The sequence below is a fragment of the Periplaneta americana genome, chromosome 4, assembly GCF_040183065.1.
Source record: "Periplaneta americana isolate PAMFEO1 chromosome 4, P.americana_PAMFEO1_priV1, whole genome shotgun sequence".
NCBI classification, from domain to species: domain Eukaryota; kingdom Metazoa; phylum Arthropoda; class Insecta; order Blattodea; family Blattidae; genus Periplaneta; species Periplaneta americana.
Genome location: NC_091120.1, coordinates 166,251,239 through 166,274,370, shown reverse-complemented (window position 1 = coordinate 166,274,370; position 23,132 = coordinate 166,251,239). Strand labels below are relative to the sequence as shown.

The 23,132-nt window shown below is 35.1% G+C and overlaps 1 protein-coding gene across 4 annotated transcripts in view; it reads right to left on the bottom strand.

The window, feature by feature from the left end:
- Window positions 1-1,068: 1,068 nt before the first annotated feature.
- mam (neurogenic protein mastermind) overlaps window positions 1,069-23,132 on the bottom strand; it is an 816,775-nt gene continuing 794,711 nt past the window's right edge. For all 4 annotated transcript variants that reach the window (XM_069824265.1, XM_069824266.1, XM_069824267.1 and 1 more), the window contains 3 exons: window positions 22,638-22,931; window positions 21,506-21,705; window positions 1,069-18,530 (listed from right to left, as the gene is read on the bottom strand). In XM_069824265.1, the coding sequence (XP_069680366.1) occupies window positions 18,147-18,530; window positions 21,506-21,705; window positions 22,638-22,931 (878 nt within the window). In that variant the 3' untranslated portion in view covers window positions 1,069-18,146. The remainder of the gene's footprint in view (window positions 18,531-21,505; window positions 21,706-22,637; window positions 22,932-23,132) is intronic.

Here is a 23,132-nt window from a genome sequence, read left to right as displayed (position 1 = left end):
TCTTCACAAATGGATACAACTCCACGAAAACGGTCTAAAATTATAACATTAGCAGAGTATTCTTCTATGACACAGAGGCAAATTGCTGCAGAATGTCACATTGGTTTGGCTACTGTTAATTCGATCATAAAATGATACAGGGAGACTGGATCCATCACACCCCAGAAAAAAGGAAACTGGCCGGAAAAGGAAAACTTCACCTGCAGATGATCGTTTACTTGTCAGGAAAAGTAAATTAAATCATAGGCTAACTGCTGTCGACTTAACCCGCGAGTTAATGGCTACCACTGGGAAGAATTTTCACGTCAGAACAATGCGGCGTAGGCTTTTGGAAGCTGGACGACGGGCTCGTAAGCCTATTAAGAAGCAACTGCTAACCCCTGTTATGTGCAAAAAACGCTTAATGTGGGCAAAATTACATCAACACTGGACAGTGAATGACTGGAAGAATGTACTTTTTTCCGATGAGTCTCATTTCGAGGTCCATGGCCACCGTGTTTCTTACGTACAGAAAGGATCCGAAAAAGTAACAGCAGCTCATCTCCAACAAGCACCCAAATACTCCCCTAAAGTAATGTTTTGGGGTTGTTTTACACATGAAGGGCCTGGAGCATTAATACCTATCAAGGGAATGATGAATTCTGACAAATATATTCATTTATTGGAAACCAGAAAAAAAATCATTTCCGGATGGCAGAGGTGTGTTCCAACAAGACCTGGCACCATGCCATATGTCTCGAAAAACTACAGAATTCTTCAACAAGAAGAATATTCAGGTACTCCCCTGGCCAGGCAACTCACCCGACATCAACCCCATTGAGAACTTGTGGTCAATTTGCAAAAGAAGAATGCAAAAAATGGATTGTTCTACAAAGGAGAAGACGATTTCTGCCCTCATTGGTGTATGGTTTCGCGATGAAGAAATGAAGAATATTTGTGGGAAATCAGTGGAATCTATGCCATATCGTCTCAGAGCTGTTATTAGGAACAAGGGAGGCCACATTGATTACTGAGGTATGTCTTAGATCCTTTTTTTTTTATCCCGTTTGAGTGTTTTTGCATAAGTAATTACGTTGTTCGGATTAATTTGCACACTAGTGTATAAAAGATGTAAGGATAATGGATGCATTGCAGCTGAAATGTCTGTGACTGGCTAACTTACCTCTAGATCTATTGCTTGTTTCTGTACCTAATGAGAGGACTTTACTGGCTTTTCTTTGAAACTTTTTAAGTTTTAGTAATTGGAGAGGTAAATAAAAAAAACACGTGATTACAAGAACTTGTAGGTTTATATAATTATAATAATATAACTTTTGTATAATTTTGCATTAAAACTTAATACAGAACAAATACAAAAAAGCAATGTTGTACAATTTACATGAACAGAACATAATCAAAAAAAAGATAAAATTTGCACACACATAAAGGATTTGGCAAGACACTGAACTGCACCGGCAGAGGTGCAGATGCCTATCTTGGATATACACACTCACATTTCTATATTTTTTATTTTATTTTTTTTATCACTTAAGTTATAATTTCTCGAGAAATGGGTAACAAATAATTATTTGTATGGGGCATATCTTGATTTTGTATTACACCATACTTTTTATGATATATATTGAACAACAATATCATACAACATTGCATAGAAATTTACAAGGGAATCATGGAAGGAAATGAAAATATTCTTGTGGTAAAAATGATTTAAAAATAAATGAAATGTCATTTTGGTGCTTGCAAGTTTACGAGTATCAGTGATATCAATGGAGTTAACAGTTTCAATCAATTAGGGAGCAACTTACAAAAAATAAAAATATGTTGGACTTATTTGTGTGTGTATTTTCAATATGCCTGGGTGGAATTTAACATGCTTGTAAAAGCATTATTCTCAGTTAAAATATATTAATATGACATCAACCGCGTTTAAAACTGCTCAGTTTTATAACTCAGGTTTTAATTCTTGTTGTGTATTGTGATATTTGTGTGAATAAAGTGGGTCTTAAGCAGATTTTCTGAGAACATTTTAGTTTCCTCTGCCATTATTATTGCACTATTCCACAATTAAAGTAAATTTATTACCTATATTTAAAATCACATTAAGATTGTGCATGTAGTAAATCATCCTGCATATTTACATTATTTTGTATGTAATAACTTACAAGGTCATCATTTGGAATCAACGTAGTAGTGAAGACCAACCAATCAGGACAGGGTTCTTTTTACTCTCTTATTATACCGGGTGTTTCTGAATCCAACCAAAGAAATTTAAGGAGTTGTGGAGGAGTCCTATTTTGAGATAGGAAACTAGGGATCTACGGGTTCAAACTTGCATGTAATGATATGAAATATTTTTTGGACTAGTAAGCCACTGACTGAACCTGTACGTGACATAGCAGTACATTTGGAAATGTGTCAGATACAATATTGCTACTTCTCCATGGTAAACACTATGGGTTCTATTCATAGACATTTCACTAGCCCGCGTTATGAGCGTGCTAAACTAGCCCCGGCTATTGACTGGTTACTTGTACAGGATTCATATCATATCGCTAACACTGGTTTATGAATATGAAAAACGTTAGTTCGCTGATCATCCACCGGAAGCCCGCGCTAAGAATGTCTATGAATACGGCCCTAGTGGTCTTACTAATAAAAACTCTTATCCAGACGTTTAACTGTCTTATACTTACACAACGAATAGCTTGTTTATAAGTCGTGTGTAAATTCCTGACTAATAAACACTACATACGTCGTGTATAACAATACAAATGTTACACAGCTACGTCATAGTTTCTTTTTTATTACGAAAGGTAACAGAATAACTGAGATTCTCTATAAAATTCTGTGCTCACTGTTTTGTTCTTCTGTAGTTACAAGGCAACCATCATCATAAAATGGCAATCGATATGAACAGCTGTTAAAAGGTGGCCATTTTTTTCTCTATATACAACATTTAAACAGGGAGTTTCGTGTGTATAAGTACTGCGAAGCAATTTCCATGTAGCTGCTTATTCATCCATTGCTTATGGATGGTTTATTAGAAACGTTTTCTGTCCCAATTCTCCATAAGTCTTGTATAAAAATTATACATGGTTTATTAGTAAGACTGTAGATGGTTTATGTCAGAGGATGAGGTCGAACGTTTAAACTTCAGCAGGCACTTTTTTTTTTAACTTGAGGTATGTAACTTTAAACTTGTGTTGCAACATTAAAAAACCAACTCTAGTTATTTTGTGATTTACGTAATAATGACAATAATTGTTCAGAAGCTTGAAGAACGTAGTTTGAGAAATGCATATCCATTGCTGTGGACAAGTTACGAATTTTTTTTACAATTTAAACACAAAAATGGGACAAAAATGTATTAAAATAATAATACAGAACAAAAAAAAAGTAGTGCATTCATCACATTTGCAACCAAAGGTCAGCGTGTTTCTAACAAATATCTAACTAAGCTCCATAGGAGTCCAACATTCGTGACTTAATCTCAAGTGAACTGTACTGAGCCAGTGGCTAGTACTGTACAGTATACTCTTGCCGAAAGCATACAAATAAATACTATAGTGTATTATTTCGGTGGTTCAGAAAAGAAAGAAATCAGAGATATCACCAATAAAATAAGAGTACTGGGATTAAAAAAAAAACTACTCGAACATCCTACCTTTTGACCTGAGGTCTGCCATGTTATCAGTTACACCACAGTTTATACCGATAATTTTCTTCTAAATTAGCTACTATAATGAAAATGAATTAGGGTGAAACAAAAAGCAGTGCAGTTTAATTATTTGCGGGCAATTTTACAGATTCTGTAAAGCTAAATTTTAAAAACAAAGTTGATTAGTTCTTAACAGTTGGGCTTCAGCCAATACCTAATAAGTCCGAAACCATCCCATATCCACAATTCATTTTAACACTGGATTATGAGTATTAAATTAATGTAAGTAACTTTAGCAACTGATAACTCAGATATTTTTCATTGGAGATCCTGGATTCCTTATCTCAGATTACTTGTCTACAGCCCCTCTATAACTAGATAAATTTCTTTGGTTGAGTTCTGAAACACTCTGTATTTATCAAAAGATTTTGCATGATCTTGCAACTGTGGAAGCTTTAGTTTAACTATCTGAGTGGTTTTATTTCAAGTAAATTTCCTTTTATTATTGAACTATTAGTCACTCAGAGGTTTTGTTTTTGTGTACGAGTTTTAAATTCTACTAGTCTTTCTAATTTCCTATAGTATTTGTTGTTCTTTTTCAGATTAATCCTTGAACACATGAACAAAATGTAATGCATTGTACATATTACATTCTTAGCAAAAATTGAAAGTTTGGTGGTCTTATTTTAGTTAATGTACTGGTATAATATTGAAGCTTTTCTTATTACTTTTACTTTACTTTACTTACTGGCTTTTAAGGAACCTGGAGGTTCATTGCCACCCTCACATAAGCCCACCATTGGTCCCTATCCTGAGCAAGATTAATCCATTCTCTATCATCATATCCCACCTCCCTCAAATCCATTTTAAGAAGCTTTTCTTATTACCGGAATTTATTTGTGAAAGAACCAATTACGCCAACAATAAGGTTTACTTATTTAGATAACTTGATACAGTTGACTCTTCCCTAAATCTTCTCTCTTTTCTAACTTCACACCTGCTCTGAAAAAAACACACCTCTGAGTGACAATCTCCAACAGAGGTTCAATTTATTTGTGAATGTATGTATATGTTTTTAAATTCACTTACTTTCACAAACTAGCTTTTCAAATCACAGAACTTACATAAATTTAATGCCTAAAATTTCAAGATCTTCGGTACTAAATCCATACTGCAACGAAGTTGTACAGTATTGTAAATAAAAGAATTTATTATTGTAGGCGAGCTATAGAAAGGAATTTAATTTGACTAGAATTTATTCTACATATTATTTTTCCCTTAACACTTGGGCCCTAATTGAAATATTTCAATAATTATATAGCACCCAAAGGAAGTTTATAGATTTTTATTTTTATTATTGCTAGTTATACAGATGTGGACAAATTATTAACAAAATTGACGATTTTTATGCTAATTCTGTTTACAAAATTTGACTTTTCAATTTTGACTACAATTGACAATTTTGCATATTTCTATCATTACAGTAGACATAAATATGCAAAAATGTCAACTGTAGTTTAAATTGAAGAGTTAAATTTTGTAAAAATATACAATAAGAATCTTCAATTTTGTTAATAATTTGTAAATTAGCAAAAATGTCAACTACAGTCTAAATTGAAGAGTCAAATTTTGTAAAACTATAAAATAAAAATCTTCAGTTTTGCTAATAATTTGAAAAAATATCCAAAATGTCAACTGTATTCCAAATTGAAGAATCGAATTTTGTAAAAATATATAATAAAAACCTTCAGTTTTGCTAGTAATTTGTAAATATGCAAAAATATCAAATGTAGTCCAAATTGAAGAGTTAAATTTTCTAAAAGTATACAGTACAAATCTTCAATTTTGCTAATAATTTGGAAATACGCAAAAATGTCAAGTGTAGTCTAAATTGAAGAATCATATTTTGTAAAAATATATAATAAAAATCTTCAATTTTGCTAAAAATTTGTCCAGTCTGTATAACCTGAATATTTTGTGTTCTGTTGACTGAAATTCTTCATGTTTTAGTTAGGATCTTTCAAATTGAAACAAATTATGACAACTGTCTCCAAAATTTATTTTAATTCGAGCGTTTTCAATTCTGTCAAAGAAATTTTAGTGATATAAAAATACAGGATAATCCAGTTGCTATTATCATCTCTCATATTTAAAATGGTTCTATATTTTAAGACACTGTATTTTAATAGATACTTGAAGAAACACGAAAAATGACGTCCTTTGAGTCTCTAATAAAGAAAATATTGTTTATAAATATACAGTAGATATAATTTTAAAAATGGAATACTAGTTTTTTGGTGCAGAATTCAGAACTGAGACTAATATTATATTACTGATATTTGTCTTGAATCCTTGAACTATGTGGTCTGATTTCGGTCTCTCTCTGATTCGAGCATGGGAGGCAATATAAATATTAGACCTCTGCATTCTCTTGAAAATGGCAGACTGAGATCGCTGATTAGTCTTTGGTTGTGAAGAAGGCAGCTGGGAGATGATTCGCTAGAGTACATGCAGTTGAGAATTTATAACCAACCAGTTGCAAAGTCTACTCAGTCAGTCGCGAGCGCTCGAGGTTGTTGCACTACAATTACATCAGCTTTTAATGCCTGATACCCAAAACAGCCTACCTAAGAAGGTTACCATTTTGTTTTTATTTCAGATGACATGAAAATTAGGAAGTATTTAAACATTTAAACAAGGAAACATAATTTTTAAATAACAATTCTTTCAATGAAATAATGCTTTATATTATCAATAATGTTATTCAGCATACATTTTATCGAACTGATTATATGAGTAACGAAAATGTTTAATGTAGCTTAGTAAATATGTGATTGCATAAAAAGGACAGAGATTTTGTGATGCGTATCAAATTCCTTGAAAAGCAGACATACCGGTAATCTATTTAGTCACAATATTTAATAAAAATAAACCAAATCTGCATAATCATAGACAATGATTGATATTGGAGCTACTTATGGTAAGGTGGATGCAGATTCTATTATTCCATATTCAACAACCATACCACGAAATATCAAGGATGCAGCAAACAAAATTCATGCTGAAGTTATCCAAAATTAAAAGAATCATGGCTAAATCGCCATTTGGTTTTAAATTAATAATTTTTGTTCTATCTTATCTAGAATTTCCTACTTGGTTTCTTTAATGTATTTACTTTTGTCCTGTGCAATTACGAATGCAACACTTTTACAAAATGTCGGATGTTAACTGTTCCATTCAACTAGAGGATAAAGACTAACATATTATTTTTTTTTCTCTTTTTTAGTGCTGCTTATATTTTATATTTATATTCTTATAGACAACATAGTTTGTTAAAATGTTTTTATTTTATTGATTTATTAAATTATTATTTTTTAAATATTTTATTGTAATTTTTTATTCAATCTGATAGCCTGTACACTGTAAACACATCGATAAAAGATAGTTTTCAGGCTATAATACCCTTCAAACAAATGACACTGACTGGTCGACTGTGATGCTTCATCAGATGTTTTGCTTTCTGAGGAGTCAGGACACACAGCAGCTAGTCTGCTGCTTATAGTACAGTGAGAGTGACTATGCTTATATCATTCATGACTCTCGGTCGGTCATTCTTAATGAAATGCAGAGCTCTAATAAGTATCATAGGCCCACCAAGAAATCTGTTTCTGCAAAACAGGAAATGGCCGCAGTTAATTTTGCCAGGAATTATCTTTATTCAGGGACAGGATGTGCTTATAGATATTAATATCTCAGTCTTACTTCTATTCTGAAGAAAAATAGGAGAATTTTTATTATTTTTACAAGATCACTGAAGCCAAAAACTTCGATCCATTGATGAGTATGCTAACCACTAGACAATTAAGGACGACATTGTCATTATCATCATCATCATCATCATCATCATCATCATCATCATCATCATCATCATCATTCAATATAAGAAAAGTAGAAAGAGCATTGGTAACTCTCAAGAATGCATTGCACAGTATTAAAAAAAATGCAGAAATGTAATTCTGTGATTGTTTATGTAAAATTGAAGGAGCAGGCATTGTTTAAAAACATGGCGAGTGTTTGTATTTTACCATCCAGGCATATTTATTTCACTAGTTCTCCACAGAGCGGTTCTCAAATGCTCATTAATGCTATATCAAGCACTTTACATCCCCACATATTAAGAACCTCTCTGTGTGTTTTAGTACAGGTAACAATTTATTCATAGGAAGGTGAGAAGAAGGGGTACATTTTCGTAACTAAAATTTTTCTAAATATTTCTAAGCCGTTAAAACAATTTAAACAAGCTTGAAATAAATGCACAGCCCAGCAATCAGTGATTAGACATACAAGTTTTCGGAAATAATTACAAACATAAGTTGTTGTCAGCACAACTGCCACTAGCTTTGTGTCATTGTAAATATATATATATGTATGTATATGTTAGACCTAAAATCATCACAAACGTGATCTGAACACAAGTGCCACTAGCATTTGTGATATTGTAAAGTTTAGACCTTGCACTCATATTTTCACAGATTCCTTTGATTCTTTTTTTTTTTAATTATTATTTCTATATTTTAGTCTTTTAAGTCCTAATTGACAAAACATATCTGAACTCCATTGAATTGTTTTAAAATAGTTTAAAACCCCATACTAAAAGTCGTGTAGAGTTTTTTTTTATTTTTCTTTTCAGTTTTATCCATTTCCCAGATGAGAAAATATTCGAAAATGGACATCATTTTGTTGGCCTTATCGGCACGGCACAATCATGCTCACCATACACTTGCTTCACTGATGGTGTGCACAACTCTCATTCTTCACCATGTTAACACTCGCAATATCAACAATCTCTTCATATATACATTAATTATATGATATAATTATATATTTATATATAGTTAACCTCATCGGTACATTACTTGTAAAATCGCTAATTACAAGCAATCAAAATAAACAGCAAAAAAATCAATAACAAAAATACTGATTCCATTTGTTCGTAAAATTTTTTTTTTTAAGTAATTCGTTTTGTCTATCGAGTAGAAACTCAGGTTTGATCCCTGCGTACTAGAATTATATAATTTTTATCTGAACTTGGTAAATACCTTCTAAACAGTGGGATGGTAAAAATAACTATTCCTCGGAACTCGGTAAGTTATGTTCCACTTTTTTTTTTTTAATTTTTATTTTTTAACTTTTTTAATGTTCTTCCCTTCTACCCCCTACATTGTCTTTGCTGAGTGGTCCCACAGCCATTCTCGCTGAGATGTGTAGCACACTACAGTTAAAACACACCACATTACACAACACGACACAGCACGAGGACACCGATTGTTTGCACACAAGACAGCTATTACAAAGCAGCGGTCAATGTTGGTCCCTTGCAGTTTTTGGAATCTCCAATTAACGAACAGATATAAGATGTCGTATTATCTTGCGTTAACACCATGGGACACCATGAGGTAGGAAGCAACGTTTTTTTGATTGCACTCAACAGTTCAAAATTAATGGTTCCAAAATTAGAAATCTGCTGGCCATAAGTTAACAGAATGGCTCAATTGCTTTTGCTACCACAACAACCATATTTCAACTTGATGCAAAATCTCTTTTTTTGCAAGGGAGCAGTTTTGAAAAAGCACATTTAATAATTGTCTCCACATGTTAGCAGAAGTGTTTATTCGATGCCATCACAACTAGCACTGATAAAAAATTAAAGTTTTTAAAAAAATTAGCCAGATAAAATGTGCTAGATATGCTTGCTCACTTTCAAATGAATTCTACTTCTACCACAGTAATAAGCTATGTGAAAAATGACTGCAACAGTTCATAAACACTCCAGATAACACAGGTTCAAATCTTACGAAAAATGAAGCATTTATTTTTAACACTCTGAACAAGGCGTTACATCTTTTCATATCATTGTTAAACAAAATTATATTCTTTAACAAATGCAATACCTGCATTTCCTACATCCACACATATAGGTTATTAAAAATTTTTTGGTAACTGTTGGATGTGTTCAGCATTTATTATACTTGTAGTCTACATAATTAAACAATGCTAGGAAATAAGGTTTCTTGTCAACAAAACAAGTTTATTTAGTTTTGTTTCTCAAAATTGCTGCTATTTTCGTCTCTACCACACAATTACCAGTCTCCTAACATGCAACAGTTATACACATTTCCTCAGTTTACGTAGGGTGACCAGATGTCCAGATTTCACCGGACATGTCCTGCTTTCTGCCTTTCAACAACATAATGTACCAAATATTGAAATACAGTACGTATATAAGATAATATCTGAGGTGTTTCTGTCGTTATATGAAAAATATGCATTTTATGAATTCTGTGTTCTAAAAGAATTTATGCTCGACCATGCCGAAATGTAGTAATTATACACCTGGTAGTAGCCCTTTAATGCACCTCATTAAAGTACACCTATTCATTATAGTTCAGTTGTTCAGCCAATGAGAAATCACGATTGTAGCATTATAAAAGCGCAAGTATCGATTATTCTCGGATATACAATTGAAAGACAACTAGCAAAAAGTCACGGAGGCTGGAAATCCAATACTGTCGCAGAAGTTTATGTTCTGTTACTATAATAACTAGCGTTAATTGTAAATAATATTCAAATAAATTCAATTTGTCATCTCGTTTTTCAATTCTAAATCAATTTCCAGGTTATATCAAGATTAATGTTCATGTTATTCTCTAGATTATATCAAGGTCAATGACATTCGTTCCTCGGAAAAAATCAATACTTTCGCGTCTGCGCACATCTCACAATTTAGAAGGTCAGTTCCGCTCCTCACTTACATAACCATAACATGAATACTTATGAATAATTTCAGGTTAGAAATATGGTCGAGCATAAAAAGTCGTATGAAACTTGCCTATAATGGTAATTAAGATGCTCGTATGAAAATTATAAAACTCGCTTGCGCTCGTTTCATAAACAAACATACTCGCGTCTTAATTACTACCATTATAGGCTCAATGCATAATGTACTATTATTTTGAAGCAAGCTGATGCATTTTTCTTGGAAACAATAGATTTTCAGTGGAATATAATTTTGAACAGGTTGTGAATGTTAAGTGTATCCAAACTTTGCTGTATATGTCAATTATTTTTTTTAATAATTGCACAAGGACACTGTTGAAAGGACATTTTTACTAATCAACACCCAATGATGAGATGAAAGGAACAAACTGTCAGTAGAAGGAGTAAAGGATATTGTAACAGTACAAAATGTGTGTATGTCTAATGTCTACCCACTTCACTTGCGTGATTCAGGTTCTGCATACTGTGACCCATTTTCAAGTTGCACACCACTTTGGCGGGTCATGCTATGCATGATGTTATATAATTTGAAGCATTTTACGTGTAAGAATTTCACCCTTTTTATTGAAATTCCCAAAGCTACTGAGGGACATTTTTACTTCTTCACAGAAGTATGAACAATGAAATTGTAAGATTAATAACAATGGATAGCTTTGGTACTGCGTTTGCCTATTGTTTTTATTGTTCTCAGTGAATGAAGAGGAATTTAATGTGTCGTCAGGTTTTTTTTTCAAAATATCCTGCTTTTCTCCTTCATTTGAACATTTTGATCTGGTCACCCAAAGTTTAAGTAACATAAAGATAAATTCAAAATTAAACTAGTTAATGTATGACGTATTGTAGTATTCGTGCAAATATAACAGTCATTATTTGTAAAGTGTAACTTTGTCCTCTGGACAAAGCAAACATGGCTATACTCAGCGCATTTCGAACTGGCGGATCAAGGTCACGTACAAGCCACGCACAAGTCACTGAACTGAAAATTGTGAATTGAAACGCTGGTAATCTCTGCTGTCTCACCTGACTTTAGTTCAGGAGTATAGTCCAGGAATGAGATAAGCACACGTGGCAAATGCAGTCCATTGCTTGACCTTAATCTGTCAGTTCGAAATGCGCTTAAAATAGGATGTATAGCCTAATATAAGAAAGATTCCGAATGAAGTGGTGTTACATGGTTCTGGAGACGTGATATCTGACTGTTATCTCTGCTTGAGACCCAATTTCCAGGCTTCGTATAATAATATAGTCTACAATAATAATAACGCTGTGTTCAAAGTGATAAATAACAAACTATTCTCCCCTCTCTTTGATAGTTAACTCAACATGCTACAGCCGAGATTGGAAAGCTGTCAATTAAAGCAGAGGGGTAAGAGCTGCTTTAGCTGCGATGTGTACATACAAATATATCTCTGACCCAGAAGAAGGGAATAAAGTCTTGGTGTAACGGATGTAGAGATCATAACGAGCATTTAGCATTTAGCCCGATGTGGTTAATTAGATAATATCGATTACATGCATGGAGTGTTTTTATTATTCTGGAAATTTGCAATCGTGATTAAGCAGTTTTCTATTATCTTTTTTTTTTATGACAAATATGGAATGTTTTTTTTTTCTACTCATCTTTGATTGGAGATGTAATGAAAATAGCTTTGCACAGAACGATACATTGGTGGTATTACACAAATAAAATATATATATATTATAATATACTGTATGTACAGAATAGAGAGATAACAAAGGGAGTTCTGAGACTTTGTAGAGACATATACATGCAATCAGTGTATTGCAAGAAAATGGTCAAAAAGTTTACAATGCGTGTGAAAACTAGAAACAATTTAATTTTTGAAAAGCTGATAGATGCCGCTACTTCAAATTTTATTTTATTTTTTTTTAACACTGAAAATGGTGTTTTCATATTTCAGTAAACATTGAATAATTTTTCTCAAGAGATTGTCATTTTTTTTTTTTTTTTTCACTACCACAAAGCTGCACTGACAGTCAATAGCGGCAGGTAAAAAGAGTCTAATAACAACTGAGACAGCCTACTGACTATGTATCCAACACTGCACAACGGACAAACACGGAGTCCAGCACCTCATTTCTTAATCACCACATCAGCTTTGTTTAAATATCGAGTAATGGAGTAGTACTTCGGAGGGAACATGATTAAAAATGGCAAGACTGTCAAGGAAGTGTTCATCCTTCACTTTTGTACTTCTTGGATTGTGTTGTAAAGCAGAAACTAAGCCATGCCACAGTCGTAGTGTGAGTCTCAAAGGTGTCCTCATTCATAAGATGTTCTATGTTCTATATCGTTTGTGAAATTCATACATCCAGTGATCATAAGAAATTATAACCACCACAATAATACGTAATATCTGAGTGATTATATAAATTATTAGTAAAGACATAAAAAGTCTGAGGTAAAGGAGTGTAGAAGATGAGATTGTAAGGAAAGGATGTTCATCACATGGGTTCTATGAATTTGATTTTGAGGAAAATATACAATGTAATACAGTAAAACCCCAATTATCCATCATCCTCTTAACTGACTGATGGATTATCCGACTGTCTTTCTCGCCCTCCTTTTTTTTTTTTTCTACAGAAACATATGAAGTACGAGGCGCATCCAGAAAGTAAGTTTCCCGATTTTTTCCCCTTGAAAGTAAACGTAATCAGCCGTGTCAATTGCGCATGCGTAACAGATCTATGACGTATCAATCATATGCCAGCCGGACAGGTCCCGCCTGGTGCCAGTAGTGTGGCAGCAGTGGTCCGAAATGGAAGCTCTTATTCCTTCTCCCGCTGCCTGCGAGGTTCGGTTGGTGATAAAGTTCTTTAATGCACAAAGCATTGCGCCAATTGAAATTCATCGGCAGCTCTGTCAGGTCTATGGGCCGAACATTCTCTCTCTCTCTCTCTCTCTCTCTCTCTCTCCCCCTCTCCCTCTCCCCCTCTGTCACTCTCTCCCTCTCTCTCTCTTCAAGAAATTCCTGTCCTCTGGTGAGCGTTTTGGCAATGACGAAGAGCTGAAGACGTCTGTCACACACTGGTTCCATTCACAGGCAGCAGAGTTCTACGACAGAGGGATACAAAAGTTGATCCCACAACACGACAAGTGTCTCAATTCTGATGGTGGCTATGTTGAAAAATAGCTGAAACATTGCTGTACCTGTTGCCAATAAATGTTTTCCTGAAAGTGTGTGCTCTTTTTTTTTTAAATAGGGAAACTTACTTTCTGGATGCGCCTCGTACTATTGTACATTATATTAGTACCAGTATGTATTTTTTCTGAGTGTGTTACAGTTGGAACCACCGATTCTGGCGAATGACCTTACTGACAGTGCTAGTTGACGAGCTCTTTGTTGTCCTTCATGAATGAGTTGGAGATATAGATCTCGCAAGCATGGATTACCGTCGGAAGGAATGTGAATCAAACACTGTGATAAGGAAGAGCATGCGAGAGGAAAGGTCACGAGATAACTTGAATGATATTCAAGAGTACTGTCGGCAGAGAAATAACATCAATAGAATCAGTCTTGCGTTGTGATAGTTACATTACGACTTTAGTTTGTTCCATTGCATGTGAATGCGTGTCTTGTATCACACGGTATTATTATTTCATTCATAAACATATGTTGCGCATTTAATTAGCTTCGAATTTTTCTCTTGCTACGTTCTTTATTTCCACAGCAATGTCCTCATCTGTTCATCTTCTTGGAAGAGACAGTACTTCCATCGGCTCGCACCTCTGCCACCCTTGGCGTGCCTACATACATATGTCAAAACAGACAGCAATGCCTCCATTGGTTTTCGGTAATCGTTTCTTGCGCGAGCTATAACGTTTTCCTCCGCTAGTATCATTGTTGTGAAACAAACAAATGGACCACAGTACAGCTCGAGTGGATAATTTGTAGCGTGCCGCAAGCGACTTTCGTTTGCAATGATTTTACAGTACATGTAATATTTGTTTAGTTTTTGGAGATGACTGCTCAGAGTCCAATAGAATACTCGGGCGTGCATGTTTACTCTTATGTCCTACTCATTCCAGCTGCGACAGAGATAATAACCGATCTTGCAGCGGTGTGTAACTCGCACTCGAGTTCACATTAACAAAATCCATCTGCCGAAATCGCTGGTGCCCACTATATTACAAGCCTTGACACTAACACAGTATGGTCTACTGTTTGAGTCGCCGTACTGTACAACTTCTACCATATATAAAATGTATTCCATGAGTGACAAAAGAAAACGTTTTGTGCTAAGTACCGAAAAAGTGCAAATAATTGAGTTTTTCGGGGGAAGAGAAACTGTGGCCCATCTCACATCAGAATACGAGATTGATATTACAATTCTGCGAGTATTAATAAAAATCAACAATAAAGTGTATAAAGTATGTAAATCTACAACATGAGATCTTTAATATTCCTATCTTTCAACTGACATCCATTACAAGGAATTTCCTTGCCCCTAAAAAACCGTCATTGATAACCAGACTTAAATGAGATAAATACTGTTTCACCAACTAGCGTGTTAAACACAAGAACATGGAGGAAATTAAAAAAGTGCATGTACTATCCATTTAATTTACGAAAATATTTTATGATATGGATTATCCAATTTTTTAGATTAACCGTTCAGTTCACTCCCTTTATAACCACGGATAATAGAGGTTCTACTGTAGTTGGTAGGCCTGCCAAGTGTCAGCTTTTACAGCTGACATCAGCGTTTTTTATGCTTGTCAGTGTGTCAGCATGCCATACACATGTCAGGTTTCTTTGTTTTAGAAATTCAAATAGCCTAAGATATATATCAATCTTTTTTAGATTAACACATTACCTTCCTTCCCAAAGTTTTTGACGCCAAGTCCTTGTTTTGAACAACAGAGGACACTACTTTAGTTTGTCAGCTAAAGATCTACTAGACAAGCTATTTGATGATGGGAGTGTAGACAAAAATCATGTTGAAACATTTTTTGAGGGAGTTTGAGCATTCTTTTGCACAACAGTGAAATATTTACAATTGAATTTGCCTCTTCAAAATGAAGTTGTTTCCAATAGTGCTTTTGTCAATGTTAAAAACAGCGAAAGCAGCTTCAGTCAAGTTAAATATTTTTGTAATAGATTCAAAAGTATATTGAAGTTCACCATTGTTGACATGAATAATTTGTATGATAAATTCATACAATTCAAATTTAAACAAAATCAACTTGCAGAGAATTTTGTTGATTGTGAAGTGGTTTGGAACGATCTGTACAATGAGACTGACTATAATGGTGTAAAAAATTATTAAAAACTGTGCAGGGTTATACAAATTGTTTTAACTTTTCCCCACAGCAATACTACAGAAGAAAGAGTATTCAGTCTTATCTGACAAAATAAAACACAATTCCAGTCCAGCATGAAAATGGACAGAACACTCTCTTCTCTTATATGTTGCAAGATGAATTATGACTGGAAATGTTATGAACAGGAATTTGATGAGAAATTCTTACAGAAAGCTAAGTATGTCACTGACAACTACAATAAAAGTAAATCTCACAATTAAACTGAATTCTTCTTTGAATTAACTACTTCAAATAGGAATTAAATTCTATGTCAGCCTTTTTTTTAATCCATTGTCAGCTTCTGTAAATACTGATATCAGCTTTTCCTAGATTTTAAACTTGACAGGCCTGAGTTGGTATCACATCACTTGTAAGGAGTGTGATTATAAATCAAGGAGAAATAACGGAATGACAAAAAACCGGGAGTGTCTCAATAAAACATGCCCTAAAGACACAAATTTCACTCATATTCACAGAGCTTGGATTTGGATTTGTGGAATGGATGTTTGAGCCATCAGGCTAACTTCACATATCATTTAGTAAAATAATTTTCTTTGACCCAAAAGAAATTATAGCTTCCATAAGTGATACTGACTGCTGACAAACTATTGCAAATACAAATTCTGAAGACCTGATATAAAGTACAGTATAGATCGGGAAGGAAGAAAAGAGAATTTTACAAGCAACAGTTGTAACAGAATATGGCTATTTGATAGATATTCTAGTGAATTTCCAGAATTCGCTTAGAAAATTTAAAAAGATGTATCAATACATCATCTAAGAAATATTTGCAGTCCTTACGTGAACTATTTCAACACTGTTTCTAGTACGACTGGTGTAAAGGTTTTAGAGGTTGTTAATTATTTTTTCACGATATAAAAATCCTTGGAAAAGTATGTGTCACATTGGCAGACAGGCTATTCAGAAATATGACTTTTAACATTAAGTCAAATGCTCTTCACAAAATGACATTTTTAATGTAGAATTTTACTTACATCATAAAAATATTTTCATGTCTATAAAGAGAAATCAATAAATTAAGATATAAATAATGCAAAATATTTTATGTAAGTTCACTACTTTCGTACAAACATTTAAATGTCTTCTAGAATATTAATTTTTTCCCTAATGTTCTGAATGTAACATCACATATTACCAGGAGCCATATTCCATATTAATTTTACTCCAGTCACTTTCAAGAACTAGTGTTGTTACATTTTGAATAAAGATTTATAAACTAAAAGAAAAGAGAAATAGCTGGATCTCTCATATTCAGCTACAAGACATTGGGCCGTTTAGTTAAAGAAGTGTTTGATGCAAATGGATTGAAAAAATTAAGATTGTTAGAGGAAAAATATATGCATGAAGAAAGTATAATGATAAAAGCTTGTTGGCTAGTCATTGTCCATTGCTAGGCTGAACTAATGCTATAAAGTAATGTTTCTCGAAAATTAAAGAATTCGTCCTTTTAAATTCAAAAGAACGAGATATGAAAATACATTGCAAAGCATTCAATAAATGCATGAAACTTAATATCATAGCTTTCATATTTAAACAAATGAACAATAAACGTGGCAATTAAAGAGTCTCTTTTTCATTCAAGCTATTACAAATTGAGAATATTGATAAAAGCGAAATTCAAAATGGAAGGACAAATTTTCTCAATTTTTAAGATGCAGCCTGTGAAACCAGTGAAGAATATGGAGACAGCACAATAAAACTTTGGAAAACGTTATCATCATAATTTCTGTCTTAAAAGATTGCACTACACATGAGCAATGCACTGTGTTCGTGATGTGTCCTTAAAATTTTTCTTTTGCTGGTAGACCACCTTTCAGTCACAGTTCTAAGCATTATGAATGCTACACGACTTTTCTGTAGGTCTTCCTTAGTTTCACTATGATAACAGTGTCTTCCATGGTACTATCTTAATGATATTTCCCAGAGTAAGTCTGTGCTAACATCTATTCTACAATGTGAGTAGCTTCTCTAAAAATGCATCCATATTCATTAGTATCACCAGAGTGGATTGCCTTATCTTGAAATAAAGAAAATTTCTTTTAATTGATCCCATATTAATGAACCAGTAACAAGTTGAAAACGTGTTATACGTAGGAAAGTCAGATGTGTTAAGAACGTGTTAAACTCAAAATTAATTCTCTATCTTATTCCTCGAAATAAAAATATTTGTACTCGTATTCTGATCCTGCAAATATCCATCATTCAAACAAACATCCTTGAAAAGAGAACACTTTTGAGAATACGCGGACCATGGCATTACAGCCTCCATTTTTCACAGCATATTCGAGACATGAGAGAAATCTTCTAAAGGATGTCCAAATTAAAGGTGGAGGCTGACTCAAGGGAGTTGAGCAATTCCTGAGCAGCTGCCGAGAAATGACTTGAATCTCCGGCCGGCAAATGTTCAAGGAATTCGAGACTAAAGTCCGGTGCAGGAGGGGGAGCTTGTGACACACTCTGCTGAGCAGATGAAACCGGCACTCCCGCGTTCGAAGTAGGAGGGGGTCCCGGATTCCCAGCACCTGCTCCAACAGGACTTCCCCCGTAGCTGACGAGGGGTTGCTGCTGCTGTTGCTGTGGAGGTGGTGGTTGCTGAGGGTGATGTGGATGGTGGGGGTGGTGGTGTGGAGAACCACTGCCACCCCCACTCACTGACATCGACTGAGACATCTGAAGGCTCATTGACATCTGTTAACACATTAAAGTACAGGAACATAAGTAAAGGTTTTTGTCAGTTACAATTATTATTTTGATAAAGACTGTGAAGGTGAATGTGATGAATACACAGATGAAGATGGTTAAGATAAACTTGTAGATGAAAATGGTTAAGGTGAAGTGATGAAGGTGTAACTGATGGTGTTGAAGATGGTTAAGGTGAAGCTGATGAAGGTGTAATTGATGGTGTTGAAGATGGTTAAGGCGAAGCTGATGAAGGTGTAACTGATGGTGTTGATGAAGATGGTTAAGGTGAAGCTGATGAAGGTGTAACTGATGGTGTTGATGAAGATGGTTAAGGTGAAGATGATTAAGACGTAGATGAACATGGTTGCGGTAAAGGTTTTTTTGAAGCCTTTTAGGTATGTTTTTGTGAACTGATCAAATGGTGGAGGCCAGGTTTGACCTCTGCGTATTATATTAGCTCGTAGAATTCTTCTTTCTTTTTCCAGTTGGGCACATCTTAGTATAATATGGTTGACTGTTATTGGGTTATTTTACGACGCTGTATCAATATCTCAGGTTATTTAGCGTCTGAATGAAATGAAGGTGATAATGACGGTGAAATGAGTCTGAGGTCCAGCACCGAAAGTTACCCAGCATTTGCTCGCATTGGGTTAAGGAAAAGCCCTGGAAAAAACCTCATCTAGGTAACTTTCCCCGACCGGGATTAAGGTAAAAGTGATGGAGGTGATAGATTAGAGATGGGTAAAAAAAAAGCTGGAACAGATTTTTTTGAACTGTTTCACAATTGAAACTGTTTTGTATTGAAACAGTTTCGTAAAATAACCTATTCCAACTGTTCCAAAGAGTGTTACACTACTCCAGTGATCACTTCAACGTTCCACGTGGTTCCAAATGATAAACAGTTCAATTTACAAACACCTTTCCTGTTCTTTGCTGTCTGCAAAGACCACATGTAGCACTACATCGACCTCCAATCGAAAGTAGATATAATATAGATGTTCCACATGGCCTTCATCCAACAGTAGTCTATGTAGGACCACGCAATGTAATTGTACGAATCAAATTTGCTAATAAATCTGATATTATTTATTATTAGCCGCCCATTGATGGAGAATATATTCATGGTGCCCAAACATAGTGTTAATTACTAATGCACCGCGAAAAATATTATTGGCTAATGTCTTATCATTATTGAACTCTCTTACGGTTATATGCGTTGTTTTTACTAAAATCGATTAATTTTGAATTGTAGCTATTTACTGTACTCTTTAACATTAACCGACAAACAGGATTTAAAGATGATTCAAAGGCTTTGAAACATGTTCCTGAAGCAGATGAGAAGTTGAAACAGTTGGAACAGTTGGCACTGATGTTGTAAACATATTCTTATGAAACTGTTTCTTTGAAACTGTTATTTTGGAACAGCTTCGTTCATGAAACAGTTACAGTCAAACTGTTTCTTAAAAAGAACAGTTTATCCAATCTCTAAGTGTAGATGAAGATGGTTAAGGTAAAGGGAACGAAGGTGTAGATGAAGATGGTTAAGGTGAAGGTGATTAAGGCATAGACGAAGATGGTTAAGGTAAGATGAAGGTGTAGATGAAGATGGTTATGGTAAAGGGAATGAAGGTGTAGATGAAGATGGTTAAGGTGAAGGGAACGAAGGTGTAGATGAAGATGGTTAAGGTGAAGGTGATTAAGGCATAGATGAAGATGGTTAGGTAAGATGAAGGTGTAGATGAAGATGGTTAAGGTGAAGGGAACGAAGGTGTAGATGAAGATGGTTAAGGTGAAGGTGATTAAGGCATAGATGAAGATGGTTAGGTAAGATGAAGGTGTAGATGAAGATGGTTATGGTAATGGGAATGAAGGTGTAGATGAAGATGGTTAAGGTAAAGGGAACGAAGGTGTAGATGAAGATGGTTAAGGTGAAGGTGATTAAGGCATAGATGAAGATGGTTAGGTAAGATGAAGGTGTAGATGAAGCTGGTTATGGTAAAGTGAATGAAGGTGTAGATGAAGATGGTTAAGGTGAAGGTGATTAAGGCATAGATGAAGATGGTTAAGGTGAAGGTGATGAAGGTGTAGATGAAGATGGTTAAGGTGATGGTGATGAAGGTGTAGATGAAGATGGTTAGGTAAGATGAAGGTGTAGATGAAGCTGGTTAAGGTGAAGGTGATTAAGGCATAGATGAAGATGGTTAGGTAAGATGAAGGTGTAGATGAAGCTGGTTATGGTAAAGGGAATGAAGGTGTAGATGAAGATGGTTAGGTAAGATGAAGGTGTAGATGAAGCTGGTTAAGGTGAAGGTGATTAAGGCATAGATGAAGATGGTTAGGTAAGATGAAGGTGTAGATGAAGCTGGTTATGGTAAAGGGAATGAAGGTGTAGATGAAGATGGTTAAGGTGAAGGTGATTAAGGCATAGATGAAGATGGTTAAGGTGACGGTGATGAAGGTGTAGATGAAGATGGTTAAGGTGACGGTGATGAAGGTGTAGATGAAGATGGTTAGGTAAGATGAAGGTGTAGATGAAGCTGGTTAAGGTGAAGGTGATTAAGGCATAGATGAAGATGGTTAGGTAAGATGAAGGTGTAGATGAAGCTGGTTATGGTAAAGGGAATGAAGGTGTAGATGAAGCTGGTTAAGGTGAAGGTGATTAAGGCATAGATGAAGATGGTTAGGTAAGATGAAGGTGTAGATGAAGCTGGTTATGGTAAAGGGAATGAAGGTGTAGATGAAGATGGTTAAGGTGAAGGTGATTAAGGCATAGATGAAGATGGTTAAGGTGACGGTGATGAAGGTGTAGATGAAGATGGTTAAGATGAAGTTGATCAAGGCTAGATGAAAATAGTTGAGATGAAGGTGATGCAGGTGTAGATGAACAAAGTTAAGGTGAAGATAGTGAAAGTGAAGACAACAAAGATGAAATGGTGAAGAAAAATATACTGCTACTGCTACTACCACTGACATGTTATTACCTGCGTGGCATTGGCCATGCTCTGTGCAGAAGGTACTGGCGTGGTCTGCTGCAGTCCCAAGGATTGCTGCTGTGATATCATCTGCATCTGACTGACTGGTGAGCCTGATAAGGCCTGGTTGCGAACCAGCTGCTGATGCTGCATCTGTTGCGCTGCCGACATCTGCATCCCGCCTTGACCACCTCCCATTCCAAATGAACCTGCCAGCAAAAATAATGAAGTTTCAGCTCACTCTGTCCTCAAAGGAATATATTTCCATTAGTGTCTATAATGATTATTAACTTGATAGCACTTTCTATCATAATTCTATATTATTACGTAGTTACGTTAATATGGCAAATGAAGCAATATACAAGGTAAGGCAGAAGTCAAGTTACATACGAAAAATGTCTCTGTCTTTCTTCCATTCCATTCAGCAAAGAAGTTAATTCTTACATTAGTGGGAAAGTCAATAAGCAATATTGGTGGTATTAGATTGATACCAACCGCAACTGAATGGATTCGTCTAAAATGCAGGAAAGTTTATGGTTTGGTCTGGTATATGAGGAACAACAGTCGGGCCTTTTTTCATCGAAGGTAATCTCACTGATGAAAGCTAAAAGGAAATACTTGAAGAGAGTGTTTTCCCCGAGCATCCTGAATGAACTAGGGAATTTACCTGGCATGTTTCAATAAGACTGTGCCCTACCAAATTCGTCTGTGGTCAGACGAAAATTTTCCAGGAATGTGGATAGGTCGTCGAGATACTGTTGAATGGCCACCATGGTCGCGAGATCAATAAGATGACAATCAAAGGAAAAGAAATCCAATGACCTATTCCAAAGAAGTAGTTGACTACTCTTCAGGACTCAATGCAAGGATACGCTCCTTACTAACTCCAAAACTAAGTATTTTCTGGATCTGTATGAAAGTTTTCATTGTTTTTTTTTCGTTAGGAGAACGTCCCCAAAATATTTGACACCAATTATTTGTATACACATGTGTGTTGTGTGACAGTGTGTAGTAAATTAAAATGTATGATAATTTTAAAAAACAATACGATGTTTTTAGCAAAGGCATTTGCAACCCTGGTAAGAGTGTTATCAGAAAGAAGTACTTTAATTTCATTCAGGTCAATGGTAAGTGATGTTACCTTGGTGACTGCCTTGGGTGAAGGTAGGCCTCATCTGTGTGCCGAAGACAGCATTCTGCTGCTGTGGCATGAGGAGATGCCTCCACTCTGCACTGCCCCGGCCCCCTATGTTGATACCATCTGGTCCGATGCTGACATTGGGGGACCGCTGACTGTTTCGTCCGCCTGGGGTGACATAGGTACCGGCCATCCTGTGCTGTGGCAGGTGATGCTGGTGCTGTACTGGACCCATGTACATGCTACCTCCACCACCATGCAATGCCTGTTGCTGCTGCTGCGGCCGCATCATTGGACCTGCAAATTCAAAAAGTTAGTACAGTTTATATTCAGTAAACATCTACTATGGTATTACTTCAAAGGTTTGATCTTTACCCTATTCTATCCTCATAGTTGTGAAAATTCAAATCCAAAACTTGAGTCCAAGAAGTCACTAGACCCTTCATTACAAATCTGATGTTATTTCTTTATTATAATTGTTTTATAATGCTGTCGTAC